The sequence below is a fragment of the Euleptes europaea genome, chromosome 5 (genome assembly GCF_029931775.1).
Source record: "Euleptes europaea isolate rEulEur1 chromosome 5, rEulEur1.hap1, whole genome shotgun sequence".
Lineage (NCBI taxonomy): Eukaryota > Metazoa > Chordata > Lepidosauria > Squamata > Sphaerodactylidae > Euleptes > Euleptes europaea.
Genome location: NC_079316.1, coordinates 77,370,163 through 77,391,535, shown reverse-complemented (window position 1 = coordinate 77,391,535; position 21,373 = coordinate 77,370,163). Strand labels below are relative to the sequence as shown.

The window sequence follows — 21,373 nt, the reverse complement described above, 5'->3', positions numbered from 1 at the left end:
CCACAACATAGTTCTGACCTAGATCATCCAGTGGGATACCCCAAAAACATACAATGGTCTGAATCCAAAAGTTATTTCCATCAACTGCAGGTATGGTCTGCCAACTCGCTTGCCTCCCCTACGACAACTCAGTGAGTTCCCCAAAATGCTGCTCCTGGGGGAACAGGATATTCCCAGGAAAAGGCATGGGAGTACAAAACAGGCAGTCTGCACTGGGAAGTAGAAAATGCTCTTTGTATTCAGCCCAATGGTGTGTGTCCTAATGCAGCAGGTTCTGTGTGTGTATGTGTGTGTTAAGTGCCGTCAAGTCGCTTCCAACTCATGGCTACCCTATGAATGAAAGTCCTCCAAAATGTCCTATCTTTGACAGCCTTGCTCAGATCTTGCAAATTAAGGGCTGTGGCTTCCTTTATTGAGTCAGTCCATCTCTTGTTGGGTCTTCCTCTTTTCCTACACACACACACACACACACACACACACACAAAACACCTACATTTTTCATAAAAGCCCACAAGGAAATATATATGCATCATGAAGCAAACACTTTGTGTAGTAATAACCTGAGTATTGTTTTCACTTCATATTTTATTTAGTTTTTTCATAATGTCTCTGCAAGGAACAGAACATGAACAGCACAGAAGCTTATTGAGAAGTTTCAAAATATGCTTTGTGTTGGAATTTGGAAAGCAAGACAAAATCCAGCTGCTTTATAAAAATCATACATGCATCAAGGAAGCCAATTAAATAACCAAAGAGACCTACCATGTATTTTTGGCGCATAATTTATTTGCATATACAACAATTATATTTATAATTTCTAAATAGCCGTACCAAATACAGAAAAACATACATGATTTTCAGAGATGTTTACAATAATTTCTAATGCAAATATTACATGTGTACAAATAGATTTCCATTAGAGTAAATATAAATAGCATCCATTATAATGCCAGTGTCTTTATATTATATCATTCCTATAACTGCAGATTATGCAAGAGAGGACAATACATTATGAGCTTCACTAGCATACAATAAAACGATCACCTTCGGTCTTGTGCACTAGCAATACACTTTTCAATCTCAAGTATAATTATTTTATTCCTAGGCGCTGTATCAAAATGTAAAATTTAACAGATACCAAAACTGGTTATTTGATGATAGAAGAACCCATGCAGGAGTTCAAGAGTCTATTTATGTTTGAAAACAAGAGAGAAAGATCATGACACCCAATCCAGAGCTATATCCGCACTAATGCTCCTGCATGAGTCAGCTTGCCATTCATTTCAGTGGAAGGCCTGCTCTACATAAATCATCCTTTGCATTTGTGCAGCCATCTCCTCCAGTGATGTGAACAGTGGAAACTTTAGCACAGAAATACACTGGCTGCAATATTCCTTGAACAAAACTAACCCATTATTTATAAAACAGAGAATTCATTTTTATCATACTTTTGAACATACATTTAGAACACTGGCTGAAAAGCACTCCTCTTATGTCAGACACATAGGTAAAAACTTATATTATACAGCTGAAGAGGCAGCAAGGAGGAGCCCATTCCTGAGGAGGGAGCAATTATTAAAGGGGAGGAAATAAAAAAAAATCTGCATAACACCTCCGTGGAGTTACACGGGACTACGCCAGCAAAACAGATGGTGTAGCAGCGCTGCAGCAAGAAGGAGTGTTCCCAGGGTGAAAGGGGTCTGGAAGATGACTAACGTCAGTTTTGCCCCTGGGAATGACCCCCACACACTGCCGTGGGTTTTCCCTTTCGGGATTTCCCTGCTGGAGTGGCAGCACAGGCAGTGGAGGCCTGCGCAGCTCCCTGGCTCCCTGGCACCAGCATGTTTGCCACTGCGCCATGCCACTTTGCACCGTGGTAAAGTGGCAAGGACACCAGCGTAGAGTTATGCCAGCTCCTATGGAGCTTCAGCCCGCCCCTTCAGGAATGCATGGCTATTGATATATGGCTGCACACATCCTAAATTTCAGCTCGAGATACCTGCATCTTATTGTTGCAAAGCAGGTTTCAAGTTATGTTTTGGGCTATGGCGGTGATACTGCATTCGGGTACACTCCACCCTAAACATTGATTTTGGGGGTATGCCAAGTTTTAGAAGCAGACCATTGTAGTCATTCTGCTTCATCCAGACAGCCATCAGTAACACACATAAGTGGAGAGCTTCTCATTTCACAACAATAATTACGTTTTTAGTACAGACTCCCCTACAAGAGACCTCAATTCCTTTTGAAAGGTTCCATTAACACTAGGAAAAGCACAATCCACACAAACATGCTTGCAACATGAAAAACTGCTTTCCTCCAGCAATTTAACAATGCCCAGCAAATAGTTTGGAAAAGTCTTTTCTTGTCTTGACAATTAACCCCGAGCACTTATACTGAATATGACTGAATTACACTTTTTTATACTATATATTGTAGAAAAACATGAATTGAGACAAGTACAAAAGAATTAGCGTGATGATTTTGTCCCTGTCTAACACTAATGGCTCCTACTGAACTCACTAATGAAGCTCATCTGTCTCCACAAATCGTTGAAAGCTTTCCTACGATCTGGCGGTCTGTCGCATTTTCTCTTGTATTCTTTAACAATGGCCTTTGCTTCTTGTTCTAGCAGAGAAGGCAATTCTGCGAAATACAGAATTTCAAAGGAAGTGCACACTTTATAAAGGACTGAATTGGTACAGGCGAAAGGTCTGCAAAACACACTATAAAGAACATCTTGTCCAGCCAATGGTCTGTTCCTTCAGGGATCACTAAAATATGAGAGTCCAGTGCTGACATTTGTGCTATATGTATGCTTTGGCTTGGGAGATACATTAATGTGCAGAAATCTCAAGCATGTTTGGTAATCCAAAAAATGTAATGTAACAGCGCCAGACAGTGAAACACTGATGGTTTAAAGCAAGAATTAAACATGCAGTATATAAACAGGTGTCCAACTGATCATACTTTTTAATCTTTTCCAGTGAATCTCCTAACTTACCTACAATAACTTTTCCATTCTGCTCGACATCAAAAGATTATACAGGTACTGAACAACACCGTTTTATACGGAATGGCTGTGCCACTTTTACACTACAAACAGGTAGTGTTTGTGTCCTCAATAGGACCACACAGATTGGGACTGCTGAACTCGTATTGGCTGGCAGTTCAATCTTGTTATGGGAAATTCATATATGTTTTATATATACTTTATACACATAGCCTGGATGTAATTTTAAACAATATTTTAAAATAATTTTATGTACATTGAACCATCAATTGCACTGCTGAGGGCCTGTGAGTAATTCCTGCATGCCGGTTCAAAAGATCCGGTTTTCAGATCAGTTGGGATATTGGAGGTCCAGATAAGGGATACTCAACCTGTTGTATATTATGGCTAAAGATATGGTGATAAATAGAAAATTATTCACAATGGCTGTGGACGATGACTATGTTTACAAACACATTCAAGAATGTGTTGCAACTGCTGAATCCTGTTTTGGCTTAACAGCCAAACAGCCCGTATGTGCAAAGGTTCCGGCAGAAGGCAGCAGGTGACCAGTCATGCCAGTTCCCACTGTCACGCTGACGCTAGACTAACAATGTTATCGCTATGCAAACTTATTCCAGTGTAAGTCCACTTATCTCATTACTCTGCACAGGAGTACATTGTAATTATTGTGCATCCTTGAAACCTGGTTGGCACAGAGAAGGTTGATGTGGAGAGTATAACCCACAGGGATATGTTTCCATATAAGGAAGACTACCAACTGGGGAACTGAATGCTGTGGCTCAGTGGTAGAGTCTCTGCTTGGCATGCATAAGGTCCCAGGTTCAATCCCTGGCATCTCCAGTTAAAGGAACTAAGAAAGTAGGCGATGTGACTTTGATGGACCAAGGGTCTAATTGAGTATAAGACAGCTTCATGTGTTTATGTGTTCTCTTCCCCCCCTTGCCTTCTAATGAGATGGCAATGGAGAATCAGAAGTGGTCGATCTGGTTGTCCCCAATGTAACCAAACACCAAAAACTAAGTAAATGGATCGTTAATGACCTCTATTAAATATTAAGACTACATTAAGAAGCATTATTAAATATTAATAATATGTTATATTCCTAAATATGAAATCTCTTAAATGGACAAACTACTGACATTAACAGTGCAACCCTAAGCCGTTATCTTTCTGATCGCACTGTCTTGAATGTAGTTGGAAGGGTGTAACTTTGCTTAGGACTATGATGTAAAACTTTCCACTTCATGCCTTAAAATGGAAATAATGACTCATAGTCCTAAACTATACGTAGAATGCAGTACGAACAATTCTGTCCCATGTACTCAACCAGGGAAATACTACTTTTCAAAAATATGTATTAAAAATTATTGTACCTGCTGTAACAGGATCTGAGTCATCAAGATGCTGATTTCTGTACTTTTGAAGGAAGCATAAAATAACCTGTAGGCCCTTCTGTACCACTTCAGGAGGTGGAAACTCCAGAGGACAATGTCTGAGATTCAAGGCTGTCAGTGAATTTAAGTTGCCTGGGAAACAAAAACCAGGAAAAGGTTTAACATGAAAGCATTTCTTATGGAAAGAGCTCTCCTCAAATTTTGTCCTGAACCTCTGAGTGTATAAAAAAGTAGTTCTTTGGACAAATTAAATTCAGTCATGGGCTGAAACGATCTAACAAACTGTCAAGCAAGAGCACCTAATTTTCAAGCCTCGTTATCATTATACGGAAGCCCCTGCACCCCAGTCAGCACAACCCTCCCCCTCCCCAGCACTTCTGCACTCAGCCTCCATCTCTACTTTCCCTTCTAAACCAAGCATTCCCATTGCCGATTCTCCTAGCCCCACCCTCCCAGCCTCCAATTAACTTGCTGCTTTCATCCCCTTCCCTCAATCTGACACATAATCAGTAGAGACCCCCTACCAAGGAGCCCTACAGGCTGTGCTTCGATTGCTGTTTTCGACTCTGTTCTCTTCCCAGCTTCTACTTCCTTTCCCTATGAAACCTCCAAAACTCAGCATGTCCTTGGGAAGGGAATGTAGACAGGAGGGGACAAGGGCAAGCCTTGAATAGCTCCTTTCTTGATCGCCTGGGACAGACAGACTTGAATAATCCAAAAGCTGTATGGAGCTTCTGAGCCACCCTTTAACAAATTCTTAAAAGTGCTTTCAGTCAGCACAAAACAGACTCAAGTTCACGGAGGGCAAAACTCAAGGCTGTCTGCGACAATTCTGTGCTGTTTGGAAAACATTTGTATCTTACAGTGAGTTAGACAGGAACTCCATATTTTCCCAGAGGTGGCTAAACAGTTTGTGCTGTTGCATATTCTCTACACACGCTAGCAGAAACTGTGGAAAAATCCCTGGTCAGCCCTAAGAGCAGATGGTAGGGATTAATTGTGTATAGACTAAAAGCTATACTTGTGCCACTGAACCAACACAAGCACACACAGTGAGTGAAATATACTGGCTCTCTTAATGCTATGGAACAGTTAACCATGGCTCTGCAAAATAAGAGGCACTGCAAAGAGTGGCTTCTGCAGGGTAAAGAAGAAGAAAGAGCCTTTGCTACTTACCGTGAAGGCTTCTTCTGCTCAGAGGGACAAAGGGCATCTTCATTATGGGTGTTTCCTTTTTCTCTTATCTCGGGAGGCAGGAATCAAATATTTAAATTTTTTTGACCTCTGAGGGTAAACGCCCCCTTGTGATCAGTTAAAGACTTTCCGAGCCTTATATATTTAAGATAGACTGAAGAAACATGTTAGTTATAATTCTATACAAGAAATAAGCTCCTAATAAACATTAACGATGAACTTTTAGGATAACTATAAGTCATGAACCAACAAGGAACGTTTAACTTGAATTGAAGGTTAACTGGAAGTTAGATATAACCATGATTACCTGTAATTTTATTTTATTTGTTTTATTTATATTTTACTGACGTCTGGGCGGGCAAGATGCCCTTCGTCCCTCTGAGCAGAAGAAGCCTTCATGGTAAGTAGCCAAGGCTCTTTCTCGCTCAGAGGGAGAAGGGCAACTTCATTATGGGACATACAAGAGCTGTCCCTGTCCTTGGGAGGGTTAGACGTCCTGAAGTATTCTTTGCAGTACTCATCTGCCTAAGGCGGCATCTGCTGACTGACAAGTACAGATTTAATTTGTAGTGTCTCACAAATGTGGACACCGAGGACCAAGTTGCGGCCTTACATATCTCTTCCATAAAGCTCGGGGGTTGAAGGCTGCTGAAGTAGCCGCACTTCTTCCCAAGTGGGCAGTAATGCCCGCAGGAGCAGGTAGGTTACTTACTCTATAAGCCTGTGTTATGTATAAGGTGATAGTCCTACTAATGGATGCCCTGGACATATGCTTGCCCTTTTCTGGTGGTGAGATATGAACGAATAAGGAGTCAGAGTTCCTAATAATTTTAGTAAGATAAATGTAAACAGGTAGCGCCCTTCTTAGGTCTAGCTAGTGCCAGGCCTTCTCCTTAGGATTCTTGGGGTTAGTGCAGAAAGATGTAAGCACTATGTCCTGCTCCCTGTGAAACTTGAAGCTGCATTTTTGACCTACCTCAGTGAGTGGTTCGAATGGTGGTTTTGTGAGTGCTGTCAAAACTGTGTGCAGACTCCAGTTGGGAACCTGTGTCTAACAGGAGGAGCTAAATAACTGACGCCCCTTAAAAAGGCTTTTATATGATGGTGTTTGGTTAAGCGGTATCCAGATACCTTGGGTACTATGGTAGCTATAGATGCCAGTTGTCTTTGTAGAGTGCAGATAGCTAGCCCTAAGCTCTGTCCCTCCTGATGGCTTCCTTGTTGCCAATATGGTAGTGACGGCCACCGGGCTATAACCTAGGGCTATAAGTCATCTCCTTTCAGTGCCCATGCGGACAGTTTGTACCACCCTGGATTGGGATGGCATATTGGGCCTTGTAGAGGGAGATCTTGTCTGTCTGGAAGTCTCCAGTGGTTCTGTATGGACATCTGAATTATAGATGGGAACCACGATCGTCGCAGCCAATATGGAGCTATGAATCTGACTTGCTTTTTGAAGTCATACCATTCTCAATACCCTTGGTATGAGAGGGAGGGGGGAACATGTACAGTAGGTCGTGTGGCCCTGGTGACATTAAGGGGTCCGTTTGTTCCGCCCCCTGTTGATGGTACCTGGAATAGTACCTTGGCAGCTGGTGGTTGATGCTGGATGCAAACAGATGAATCTGTGGCGTGCCGAATCTCTGAGAAATAAGTTGAAAGACCTCTGCCTCACTGAGGGTCTGTCTGCTGAGCCAGTCTGCTTGTATGTTGACTGTGCCCTGAATATGTTCCGCTGATTTTGATGAGAGGTTGGACTCGGCCCAAGGAAAAATGTAGTTGCTTCTGAGGATCGCCCTGATTTCTAGGGCATTGTTGTGAAGATTCTGTTCTTTGATGGTCCATGTTGCTTGAGCCGTTGTCCCTTGAGTGTGGCTTCCCAACCTGACAGACACGCGTCCGTGAAGATTTGAATCGATGTTGGACAGAGATACCAACTTCCTTTCGTCAAATTCTGAGACTGAAACCACCATACTAGGCTTGAACTGACTTCCTTGGTCAGGATGAGATTTCTGTCACTTCTTCCACTGTCTCTTTGGTACGGCCTTAGGAACCATTGAAGAGGTCTTGCTCGTAAGCGTGCCCCTTGAACTGCAGGAATGCATGCAGACATGTGACCCTTCAGTTTGGTCAGGGACATGAGAGATGGCGACCGGGAATTAATCGCTTTCTTTGCTAGAGATGAAATGTTGTGGATTTTGTCCACTGGAAGGTATAAGGAGTTTGTCAGTGTGTCTATGTCCATCCCCAATCTCTATCAATCGTTGGGATGGAACTAAGTGGGTCTTTCTGAAGTTGATTATGACCCGTGTTCTGTTAACCTCTTCAGAACTCTCTGAATGATCTATGCTCTGCTATTTTGAGCTTGCGCAAATCAGAATGTCTAAGAAGGGTGCATTCTCACACCCTCCTTGCTCAGTGATGTGACTGGTGTGTCCAGAACTTTGGTGAATACTCGAGGAGGGGCGATGTTAACCCGAATGGTAAGGCCCTGAATTGGAAGAGGTGTCCCTTGTACAGGAACCGAAGGAAACAACAATGTGCCGGGTGTATTAGAATGTAAGAAAATCCTTTTCCCTGAGGGCCTGTGTGACTGACTTTAGTGTCTCCATCCTGAAGTGCTTTAATGGGATAATCTGTTCAGAAACTTGAGGTCTAGGATGGCTTTACATCCGCCACCTTTCTTGGGAACAGTAAAGAATACTGAATAGACTCACAATGCATGCTCCAATGGTGAGACTGGCTCCATCGCCTTGATGTCTAAGAGGCCTCTGAAGTTCTATGTATTTTGTTCTGGTTTTTTGGATGTTGGAGATATTACTAGTCGATGTGAAGGAGTGTAAGAAAAACTCTATCTGATAGCCTTGTGACATAATGTTTGTGACCCAGAGGCCTGGTTGGGAGGTGACCACTGAGGGTGTAATAGACTGAGCCTGCCTCCCACTGGCTGGTGGCTGGCGTCACTGTTTGGTTGGGTGGTCGGGTTTATCCCCTTTATTGCTCTGGAAGGAGGAGAATTTTGGAGATTTATTGAATCGTCCTCCTTTACGAAAGGAGCTGCGATTCTGGTTCCAGTGGTTTCTAGGTTGATCAGGTCTGTATCTTTGAAGTATGTGGTATGAACGAAAGGACATAGAGGGAGTGATCCCTTGGATTCCTTGCGTAGAATCTTGTCTTTGGTCTCCACTGATATGGGGACCAAATTGTCTCCAAGCAAGGTCTTTCCCTGATACAGGAAGCCCATAAGAACCAATTTTGATCTATATACTCTGCTTGCCAGGGGCGTACCCAGAGAGCCCTTCTGGCAGCTGAGGCTGTGGCTAGTGTTCTAGCTGCGTATGACATGTTATCTAAGGAGGAATCAGCTAGAAAGAATACCACTCTCAAAAACATGGATGACATGGTATATAAGGTAGAATCAGCTAGAAGGATACCACTCTCAAAAAACATGGATGCCCTTCTGGCATCTGATGCTGTGGCTAGTGTCCTAGCTGTATATGGCATGGTATCTAAGGTCGAATCAGCTAGAAAGAATACCACTCTCAAAAAACATGGGTACTCTTGTAGAGGCGTTTCTTTCTTCCTGCAGAACAAGTTGATATAACTTCCTAGTCCAAATTATTGCCGCTCTGTATACTAGGGCAGATGTGATAGAAGCGCTTGATAGTGAGTGCCAAGGCCTCTGAGCATTTATGCATGCTAACTCTGCCTTCCTATCTGTAGGGTCCCTAACCATGGCAAGGCCTTCCTCTGTAACAAGGTTGGAGGAGTGAAGGCAGTGACAGGTGGTTCTACTGAAGGCACTTTTAGAATTTCAGAAGTACTGTTAACCAAAATATAAAAACTTCCTAGAGGCTGTGGAGCATTGTATGGATGCCATTGGTTTCTCCCACTCTGCTTTCAAGAGAGTTAGAAATAATCAAGCGCTGGCACAAACCTATCTGGAGTCTTTTCTCCCACTCTGAGTCCTCTGAGAGATCAAGAGTAGCTAGGGTTTTATGCAAATGCAGAAGGAAATCTTCTGCGTTAAATACCATAGACAGTCTGGGTACCAACTGGCAATTTTGGGGCCCTGAATTAGCTTTCAGCGCTGCTTAGGTGGGCCAACACGTACTCTCTTGGTACTACTTGGACTGGCGATCGGCTCACCAGGATCTCAGGCAGAGGTCTTCCACATCACCTACTGCCAGAATTGGCCATCTGCATGCCAAGCCGATGCTCTGCCACTGAGCCACAGCCGTTCCCCTGCTTTGGCTGATATTCTGCCCTTTTAGCGATCAGATTACTGTTTGTGGTGCTGGAGGGTGTGATCCCTACGATCCCTGCATGGATGGGGCAGGATAAGGAGGTTGTACTGCCCTTAAGCCATCCGTGAAGGCGTTTTTAAGCAGGGTGGAGAGCTCTGCGCTTACAGGAGTAAAACAGGCTGCATCTATGAGGGGGGGGGAGTCACCTTACCAACAGTCGATGTCTCCGTTGATGCTTCCCGTCCTTGAATAATAATAGGCGAGCCGCCTGTGGACGGAGCATTGCGAGGCAAAAGTGAGCCGCCAGCCTCCTTCATTTCCCCCGTTTGTGCTGCGTGGGAGGAGCGGCTATAGCCGCTGTGTTCTCCTGGCTGCTTCCCGCTGTGAACTGTTGATGCTTCCCGTCCTTGAATAATATAGGCGAGCCGCCTAAGGACGGAGCACTGCGAGGCAAAGGCGAGCCACCAGCCTCCTTCATTTCCCCCCGTTCGTGCTGCGTGGGAGGAGTGGCTACCACCGCTGTTTCCTCCTGGCCGGTTTCTGTTGCGATCTGGCAGTCGCGTCTTTCAGGCGCGGCAGAGCAGCGTGCGCTTTGCAGCAAGCGTTTGGCGCGCTTGTTAGCGGTCGAGCCGACCCGTTTGTACTTGCCTGCGCCGTTCATGCCGCTTTCGCCGCTTCCTTTTGAGTTTTGGTCCTCAGTGAGTTTTGGACCCCACCAGAGTGACTGTCCGAGGGTTCGTCTAATTGTAGTGGTAAGGCCACTAAATCGGCAGGCGCTATATAGCTGTCCTGATGCCGATCCGCCATTTTGTTTTGGCGGGAAAAGACCCTTCTGAGGAGAATAGGTAGAAAATTAAGACAGTAAATAGAATTGAGTAGTAGTTAGGTATAGTTTAGGTTTGTTAAAATAAGAATATTTTTAGGTCTAATAAGTAAGGTTAAGGTTTCTCTATTGTGTTCTGTAGCAGAGAGCTGCTAGAAGGCTGCTCTCCTGTTCAAGGCAGGAAATAGAACTGATCACAAGGGGACGTTTACCCTCAGAGGTCAGAAAAATTTAAATATTTGATTCCTGCCTCCCGAGATAAGAGGAAAAGGATACACCCATAATGAAGATGCCCTTCTCCCTCTGAGCGAGAAGAGCTGGTTTTTATATGCCGACTTTCTCCACCACTTAAGGAAGAATCAAACCGGCTTACAATCACCTTCCCTTCCCCTCCCAACAACAGACACTCTGTGAGGTGGGTGGGACTGAGTGTGACTAGCCCAAGGTCACCCAGCTGACTTCATGTATAGGAGTAGGGAAACAAATCCAGTTCACCAGATTAGCCTCCACCACTCATGTGGAGGAGTGGGGAATCAAACACGGTTCTCCACTTTCCTCGCTCCAAACCACCGCTCTTAACCACTACACCACGCTGGCTCTCTTGTGATTTTAAAAAGTTTTTACACCCTTTGCCCCCCAACCAGCTATAACAAAGCTACTACTTGTGTGTGTGACACGTCGTCAAGTCGCTTTTGACTCATGGCAACCCTATGAATCAACGTCCTACAAAATGTCCTATCCTTAACAGCCTTGCTCAGGTTTTGCAAATGAAAGGTGTTTATATTAGATTCAGTGGGGACCTTGGATAATGAGAGATAACGAAGTCTTTCGTTGAATGGACACAACGGACGTACAACTCCACTAAAGTGGAGAAGAATAGAAACCCTCCCCTAGGAGCAGCTCCTTGAGTGGCTTGCCTATCCAAGCCAGCAAACCACTCAAAACCATATAGGTGCCCTATGGTGTGAACCTTTTCTATCATCACCATAGCAGCCTAGCGGAAAATTCCAGTGATGCATCCTGGATCTTCTGCATGCACAGACCTTGGATCTTTGTATCGTATTTAATAGATATCACCTCCTTCCTCTTCTACGTAATAAAAGCTCACATCAGGTAAACTATTACAGAATGGTTCCCTGAGATTCAGTCTAAACAGAAACCATCACCTGTAGCTCTGCTGCATGAAGGGTTGTAAAACTTGAAAACCTAAATATTCCCGTCAAAATTTAACCCCATAAAATGTATGCTACATTTCGCTTTCGCTTTTACACAATGTTTAAACAGAAACTGAAGCGTCTTGGAAAAACAGATGAAAGGCACAACTACCAGTAACAGAAATACGGGCTCTCTTGGGCGCTAGTCTGTGTATGCACCCCACTACTTAGTTCTTAAAATCTATGGGAATTTTGCCATTGATTTCAAGGACATGAAGGCAACGTCCATGATCTTCAGCAACGAAACAAAGACAGCTGCCAAAAATTATGACGACTTGGGCTCCAGGATGAAAACATCTACTATTTTATCTGCTTTCAAATAAATGTTTGTTTCCATTGTACTTTGCCCAACTGAATTAATAAATGTAACACATGCAGATATCTGTGGACACACTTTGGTAGAACAGCTCTCTGGTTTGCATCTGGCTGAAAAATACATTTCGGGATGGAAACCGGCAACAATGCTTCTGCAAAACACCAGCTTTATTTATGTAAACAAGCAGTTCTGCTCTTGAGTAAGATTATAATTCTTTACACAAAACATTTGGTTGATTTCATGTAAACAGAGCTCACATCAGTTAGGAGGGCACAGTATGAAAAGTGCCAAGATCCTTAAGGCAGTCAATAACAGATTTTTCATACTCGCTTGAGAAATGCCTTTCTCGATTCACAGCTTGAATGAGCATCAATTTTCTTTGCTTTCTGAGAATAAATTACTTAATATTCTATGCGAGTTTGTACTTTATTCATTACTGCATTGTGTAACATATTTGCACACAAATTCTTTTAGCAAAGCCTCTCCTGGATAGCAAATATCTTAGCGGGTAATGGGGGGGGGGGTTGCATTATTCTAAATTACTAGCAATTAAAAGCTAAAATGAATGTTTTAACATAAACTCCCTCTGCAGCTTAAAAAAATGTGTACAACAGCAGCAACAGCAGTTACTGCTGCCCCCAATGTCTTGGTTATTTTCTGCGCCTCTTTCCCCCTCTGCTCTCTCTCAGACATTTTCAAGAGCACTCCGTTTTGTCCGTATAATATGAAAATGCTCTTGTTCCCGTTATACAGCCCCTTGGCTACACAGTAAGGAATGAGGTACTTAGGAGAAAACAAAGGTTGCTACTACAGCTTCATTCTTGAGGTGCAGAAGTCTCTAAGGAAGAAGGAGATACAGTAGGTTTCTTTGTACACATAATATATACATGACTCTTGTATAATATAAGATGTTCCCTAATGAATAATAAAGGAGTATGTACATTACAAGTATTATAAATGCATGTCAAGGGTCTACAAATTGTCATAAGGAGGGTAAAGGGAAAGAAAGGGCTTGTTTGTTTTTCTTAAGTTTGGCATAGATGAAATAGTTAACTCAGCTGGGGCTTGTCTACATTTGATGACTGCCCATATTACACACAGGGGTTTTTAAACAGCTATACAATGTAGTTAATGCTTTTCTGGTATGAAGTAAAGCACTCTAACATCTAAAAGAATTGACCATGTTGCTCACGCAAACAAGCCTTTGGGGTTTACATTTCTATGAAGAAGGAGAAGAGTTTGTTTTTATATGCCGACTTTCTCTGCCACTTAAGGAAGACTCAAACCAACTTACAATCACCTGCCCTTCCCCACAACAGACACCCTGTGAGGCAGGTGGGGCTGAAAGAGCTGTGACTAGCCCAAGGTCACCCAGCTGGCTTCATGTGGAGGGGTGGGGAAACCAACCCGTTTCACCAGATTAGAGTCCGCTGCTCACATGGAGGAGTGGGGAATCAAACCCGGTTCTCCAGATTAGAGTCCACTGCTCCAAACCACTGCTCTTAACCACTCCGGCTCTCTAGATCCCCTACCAAGTGTGGGAAGGGTATGTGATTCAGCTCTTCTGTTAACAGAAAAACCTGGGCTAACCTTAGGGAAAACCATTTTATTTTTTGCAGATTTGAAAAATGATCTTAGCTGGCCTTGCAATCTCTGATCTACTTGATTTAGGGAAAGCATGAGAACAGCCAGCTGAACTGCTGTCGCATTGTATAAACTACATCTTTCGGAGATTTGTGCATTGTCCTGTCCAGGAGTTCCAGCCATGAGTTAAAGTTTAACAGAGTAGCATCCTCTGTGAATACAGATGCTTCTGGGTTCAAGAACAAAGGTAGGTCTCAGCAGAAGCGTGGCTATGTCTGGACAAAATAACACAGCCCCTCAGGACATTTCCAGCAGAAGCGACCAAGGAAAGCACTGGGGCAATTGCAGATGGTCATACCGGTAACTGATAGTTCAGGAATAAGTGCTTGATGTTGAAGGGCCCTAAAAGCATGGTACTCAGCTGGCTAGACAGGCACACCCTCACTTAAGGGTTGCAGCTGCATGACCAGTGTTGCCCCTTGAATTCCAGAGATGAATTTGGAGAGCTGAAATGCAGCGCTCTAGAGCAGGGGTGTCACTCATTTGTTACGAGGGCCAGATATGACATAAATATTACTTGGTCAGGCTGGGCCTTGCATTGCTAGCCCAGATCAGGACTGGGGGGTGGGTGACTGCCTTGGCTGGCTCGCGAGGTGGTTAAGAGCCCTCAAGGGGCCGGATCCGGCCCCTGGGCCGTATGTTTGACACTCCTGCTCTAGAGGTTCAGGTCGTGACGCCAACATTAAAACATCCAGCTTCTCAAATAATGACCTGAAGTAGGTCCCTTGGTGCTATGGCCTTCTTTTCTTTGGATTCTGTAGTACTTAATATGGGTGGAGGAGAATCACCTCCCCTATTGTTTTGATCTTTAAACAAAAACGTGTCCCGGTCACGTTCTGAAGAACTCTTGTTGATTTATTAGATCTAATTCTGATATTGCTAGTCATTGCCTTCTTGTCTGTTGCTAATGCGTTTTAATTCAACAGTCGTCATGCCGCACTGTGCCAAGGGGGGGTAGATGGATTGTATTACAATGAAGACTATTGCAAGTTCCTTATTATTCAAGAGTGCATGCACAGCAAAGGCTAATTACTAACGATTGCTAGATTTTTTATAAAAGCGTGTATTATGGAAGGAAAAGTACTTACCCAACTCTACAGGAAGTCTTTTAATAGGATTTCTTTCTAGCAGCAGAGTTTTCAATTGCCTTTAGGAGGGAAAAAAGAGAGAAAATAACAAATATTTAAAGAGAAAACAAAACTTAATTAAATGACAACTGTTATTTTTAATTATATAATTTAGTTTTGCAATTTTCCCCATTACATGAATAATACTTCACAGATCACCTGCGAGATACCACCTCTCTGTTACTTCAAATGCTTCACAAAAACTCATCTTTTCTGTTAAGCCTCTGGGACAACCTATTAGTTACCCACTCCTAATTGTCTAAGTACAAGTTACTGAAATGAAATACAACAAATTGACCCTTTTTTGTGTTTTTTGAAATACCATGCACGCTGATGGGACTAAATACATAAATCTCTAGGGAAAATCTGCTTTTTATTTAACACACATGTTTGCTTATGCTACTGTAGTTATGCTACTGTAGTTATGCTACTGTTTGCTTATGTACCAGTAGTCAAGAAACTGAAACCAGTGTATTTGCATTAGTATAAGCATGATAGTTGTTCCGCACATCGGACTAGAAAGCCCGGTGCTCAAATCTTCACTCTGCCATGAGCTTTGTGTCCTTGGGCCAGTCATTATATCCCAGCGTAACCTATCTCACAAAGCTTTTTTGTGAGGACAAATGGGGGTACTGGATGGAACCACGTATGCTACTCTGGTGGGAAGGCTGGATAAGAAATGTGAGTGATAATCATAATATATTAAATTAATCCTTCATGAACACATGAAGCTTCCTTATACTGAATTAAACCCTTGGTCCATCAAAGTCAGTATTGTCTATTTAGATGAGCAGCAGCTCTCCAGGGTCTCAGGCAGAGGTCTTATACATCACCTACTCGCCTAGTCCCTTTAACTGGAGTCGCCGGGGATTGAACCTGGGACCTTCTGCATGCCAAGTAGATACTCTACCACTGAGCCACGGCTCATCATGGTGATAAGCAAATTGTGTGCTGACTTCAAGGCCAAGCTGGTTGTTACAAAAAGAGCCACATTTATTTCTTCATGCCTGCGCTTTTCGCAAATAAAGAGGTGGATGGGGAGGGTGTCATTTTTAGCAAAGAAAGGGGTACATGCCTGAGGGGAGCAGAGCCTTGACGCCTCCCAATAAGCCATCATCCCCAGATGCTTTCTTCCAAGCCTGGCTCACTTCCTGCACCAGAGCCAGGCTGGGGAGAAAAAGGAGCTTGCAAGATGGGCTGCAAGAAGGCAAAGGAGAGGAAGAAGCTCAACTTAGTTTTTCCTGTGAAAACTAGACCCCTGCTTTTTTTCCCCTTTCCTTCTTTCCTTTCCTTCTCTCAAGCTCCCTTTTGAACAAAAGGTCTTGAGCAGTAAAAGGGGAGCCTTTATTTCTTTAAGGAAAATGTGGTGGATAGATACTTGGCTACCGTCAATGTTGTTTTTGGGTCTCCATCCGCCAGCAAAAAGGGGACTGTTTTATCTTTTGTTACGGTGGCAGGTAATTTGATTAAGATAGGGGTAATCCATTGATTGCGATAGGAATTATACTGGGGGCATTCCAACATCATATGGGATAATGAAGCCACTCTCTTCAGATCACATGGGCAAAGCCTATCTGACTAAGGTAAGTTGCCATATCTTCCATTTAACACCATCGAAGGGGCGGCATTCAAGCGAGCAAGCATGAATGCTCTCTACGGTAATGATGCCCCTGCTTTATACATGAAACCAGGCAGTATGAGAAAAACAAATAAGGCTGCCCCATCACAACTTGTTTGGCTCTAATACACCATGACGTAGTTTGCTGAATTAGCCAACTGAATTAAACTTATTTCTTAATCATGCTTCACATTCTAAGTCAGTAAAGGAAACATTTACTAATAGCTAATTTCATAATGAATAGGTATTATGCAATAAACAGAATAAGAGTAAAATTATTGCTGAAGTTGTAACACAGCAGAAGACTTACTTGTGGCATCCAACTCCTGGGGGAATCTCTTTAATTCTGTTATACCGCAGATCCAGCCAAACAAGATTTGGCAGGTGCTGAAAAAAGTCCTCTGGAATCACAGACAGGGCATTCCCTTCCAGATGCAGATTCTATGACCAAACATATTCGTGTACGTATTTGAAAATGTAGCAATGTTCAATTGCTTAGAGTACAATTCATACAGTATGTACGCAGCAAATAATCTATTTGAGACACTGTCCTTCAGTGTTACTCCTCTGAAGATGCCGGCCACAGTTGCTGGCGAAACGTCAGGAAAGAAAATTCCAAGACCACGGTTACACAGCCCGGATAACCTACAAGAACCAATCTATTTGAGTAATTTTTTAGGATTGTAGACTATATAGAAATAATGAAATGTAAAATGCACATTTAATATGTTTAATCTATTCTACGGTGTAAGCAAGAGACAAATTTTAATAATCTAGGGGTTTTTCCACCTTTTTGTGCCATCAAGTCACAGCTGACTTATGGTGAACCTGTAGGGTTTTCAAGGAAAGAGACTGTTCAGAGGTGGTCTGCCATTGCCCACCTCGTCATGCCCCTGGTATTCCTTGGCGGTCTCCCATCCAAATACTTGCCAGAGTCAGGGCTGAGAGTGTGTGACTGGCCCAAGGTCACCCAGCAAGGTTCCATGGCAGAGTGGGGATTTGAACCTGGGTTTCCCAGATCATAGTTCGACACTTTAACCACTACAACACACTGGCTCCTATAAGTCAACTATTCTTTAATGATTATACATTTTAATAATCACTGCAATATCTGAGAAACTTACCTGAAGGTTTAATAGCTTGTATATATCTTCAGTTAGATGCTGCAGTTCCTTTCTGCTCAAATCCAGAGAGACTGAAGAAGTAGACAATAGGTTCTCAAGAGAGTCACGGATGCATCTCGAAGAGCTAGAAGCAGAAACACTCTTCCTCTTTTTTTGTTCACTCTGAAGGCTATCACCACCACTATGAGCTTCTGTGGAAGACCACTTTTCTTCCATTTGATGAAAACGCACTTGGACTTAAAAAAAAAAAAAAGGAATGAAAGTTCACCATTCAAAGGTAAATAATTAGGTGAAAAATAGCATAGTTCTTTTTTTTTAAAGGAAAACGTCAATACATACCCCACGCACAATATGCCGCAACAGGAGAGCAGACGAGGTAACTCAACAGTCTAAAGAGCTTGTATGCACAATCTCTCTGCAGAGCAACAGCAACTTCTCCTTTTGCACTACAGTAATACTTGTATGTGTGTGTAAAGTGCCGTCAAGTCACAGCCGACTCATGGCGACCCCTTTTTGGGGTTTTCATGGCAAGAGACTAACAGAGGTGGTTTGCCAGCGCCTTCCTCTGCACAGCAACCCTGGTCTTCCTTGGTGGTCTCCCATCCAAATACTAACCAGGGCTGACCCTGCTTAGCAGCTGAGATCTGCTTAACCCCCCAATAATGCAATAGTAATGTGATAACTGTACAAAAATACATGGGAGAAAGGAACAGGGATTTGATGATGACGACAAATAGGTTTTTATACTCCGCTTTCTCTACCTTAAGGAGTCTCAAAGAGGTTTACAATCACGTTCCCTTCCTCTCCCCACAACAGGCACCTTGTGAGGTAGATGGTTGAGACAGTTCTGAGAGAACTGTGACTGGCCCAAGGTGGAAATTATCAGGGGTTCTGAACACTTAAATAACATGCTTTGAACAAAGCAATCAGAGATGTGTATTATAAAGCTTGGGCAAGGGAGGGAGGGTACATCCAAAGTAACATTTAAACAAATAAAAAATAAGAATAGATTTCTTGGAAAGATGGGGGAAGATAGCCTTGCATTATTTCCCCCCCCCCAAGGATTATATTGTTCTAAACTCTCATATTTTACTGACTAAAACCAATAATATACTTTTAAAAACAGTAACAAATCTGTATGTACACCATGAGGAAGAGATAATTGTATCCCTTTATCGTTGATGTCAAGGGCAGTAGGTGCCAATGTGCTGGCTGTTGATTTCAAATTTTAGTCAGTGACTGCTGAAGCTCTACAAAGGAATGCATCTGTAGGGAGAGGTCTGTATACTGTTCTTCATCTGTACCTCTCCCTTACTGTCTGTGGTGAGGTGCACTATTGCTCCCCTTAGCTATATCACACACTGCATTTAATTTACTTTGTCCTACAGAATTCAACAGGAACCACTCAGAATGACCCCCTATCTGCTCTACAGCTGCCAACAGCAGGGGAGGAGTGCATGTGTTTCCTTTCAACAGGCCAGTTGTAGAAATCAAAGGGCAAGGCTCCCCCCACTCCCAAGCCATATTTAAGCTGTACATTTTAGGTGAATAAGTAGCTTTTGTGTGCTGGACTCCACACACAGACCAACTAAAACCACTAGGCTTCAGCCCAGGGCCTGCTAGAGACTGCTAGGCTGTGCCCTGGCTGCACTCTTAGACCTGCTATGGATTCAACACCAGAAATTATCCAGATGCAAACATTTATTTCAAAAGTTGGCAATCCTATGCATAGGTCACCTCTAGCAGCACAACCCTACCCTACGTTCTTCTTCTTGAGCCTGGTCTACATAGGTGGCAGAATATTTGGATAGCAGAGTGGATCAGACTCTTAAGGCTGCATGTGGAGAACACCAGTTTGAATATTCTCCCATGAAAAAAGCTCCTTGCAAATAAAAAACTATCCCATCAATGTCCATTCCCTGCTGCTCTATTATTCTACTTGCAGGAATGTTTACAGGCAGAAACTTTCTTCACCATCTGCCTTCCAAAGTGGTACAATCTTCCCTGCTACCTCAGAATTCTATCCATCATGTGTAGATCAGGTTTTAGATCTTGACAAAAAGATAATGGCCCACTTTTCATGGAAGATTTTGATGCTCTCTTGCCGCGGAGCAAAAAAACCCAAAAGGATTTAAATTTATTTTTCATGGGCGCGATTTAAATTCATGTTTTCATATCCCCATCAATCCAGAAGTAGTTTTGGTTTTTCATGGGAACAAAGCAAGCAGTATTCTACAACGGTTTGTTCTGTCCCCTTCTGAAAAGCTTATGGTTTATGCCCGCCCCCAACTCCGCCCAGCAGATTACCCAGTACAGTTCACCTCTGTGGACACAGCCCCAGCCAAAAAAAAGCACCAGCCCTCCGGTTTCCTTATATAACTTTTCTATTTACCATGCTCCCTGTTCCCCCCCCCCGTACTTGGCCACACCCCTTTCCCAGACTTTGACAGACTGTCATCATTGTGTCCCCACCCCCCCGCCCGTAAAGCTCTGGCCATCCATTGCCAGGAACTTCCATCCAGATAGAGAAGGGAGACCCAGAGCAGACTGGCTGCCCCTCTTCAGAAGGGTGATGGGAGTTTTGGTTTGGATTTGCCGCTCTCAGGATGCCCCCCCCCCAACACACAGGATCGCACCGGCAGGAGGGAGATCCAGAGCAGACTGGCTGCCCCTCTTCAGAAGGGTGACGGGAGTTTTGGCTTGGATTTGTAGGGAGATTTGTCCTGCCTTGGAGGGAGGCTGTCCCCCGGGCTTGAAACTCTCCCAGCCAATCGCAGTTCACAGGGGAGGAGAAATTAGCTGACATGGATGGGGACAATTGGTCCGAACCCAGGAACGTTTTTCATGGAGTGATAAAAAACGCGTAGCAACCACAAAGAATGGACCAACACAGGTTTGAGAAGACGTGGAGTTGACACGTTTTTTCTGCTAAAACTTGAAGCGTTCATGAAAAATCAAAAATTTGCAGCGGGGCAAAACGAAGGCGAAACCGTGCCAAACCTCCATGAAAAAATGACCAATGTCAGGAGTTGGTTATTAAATTCACGGATATAGAGAGTGAGAGATCATTTTAGCATTCTACAGATCTCCGTGACATTCCTTCCTACCTCCACCAGATCGATTACAGCTTGACTATTATTTTCAGTCCTAAGCTTTGGAGGGAGTGGCTTTTTCTTACTCTAGGATTCTAGGTGTGCTGCCTGCGTACATATCTGGACTTTAGAGTGTCTGTATGGTTATCTAGCCTGTGCAAGAACTATTATCAAGCAATAATAACTGTAATTCAAAATAAGCTATTTTATCTGACAAACAAAATAAATGGAACAAAATAAATAGTTTGTCTCCCTACTTTGTTCTTTGAAGTGTAGTCTCCTTGCTGCCATACCAAATACTATCCTCAGTTCTCTAATCCAGATCCCTTAAAAGCACACTTTTCATACCCACGGTGTTTTGCTGACACACTATATACACATTTTATTTCTTTCATTTCACCCCCTCAAAGCATCTCTATTATGTACAGTAAAAGCCCTTGTAAGAACATCCATTTTCTATAAATAAATAAAATTTCTATAAATAAAATAAATAAGTAAATAAATTTCTATAAATAAAATAAATAAGTAAATAAAATTTATATAAATAAATAACAAAAGCCCTTA

The 21,373-nt window shown here is 43.1% G+C and overlaps 1 protein-coding gene across 1 annotated transcript in view; it reads right to left on the bottom strand.

Moving 5' to 3' along the window:
* The window catches only part of LRRC27 (leucine rich repeat containing 27), a 45,836-nt gene extending 27,903 nt beyond the window's left edge, over window positions 1-17,933 (bottom strand). Inside the window, exons 1-5 of the mRNA XM_056850256.1 lie at window positions 17,718-17,933; window positions 16,904-17,034; window positions 14,937-14,995; window positions 4,390-4,542; window positions 2,524-2,646 (exon numbers count right to left, since the gene is read on the bottom strand). Of these exons, the coding sequence (XP_056706234.1) occupies window positions 2,524-2,646; window positions 4,390-4,542; window positions 14,937-14,995; window positions 16,904-17,034; window positions 17,718-17,933 (682 nt within the window). The remainder of the gene's footprint in view (window positions 1-2,523; window positions 2,647-4,389; window positions 4,543-14,936; window positions 14,996-16,903; window positions 17,035-17,717) is intronic.
* Between the last annotated feature and the right edge of the window lie 3,440 nt (window positions 17,934-21,373).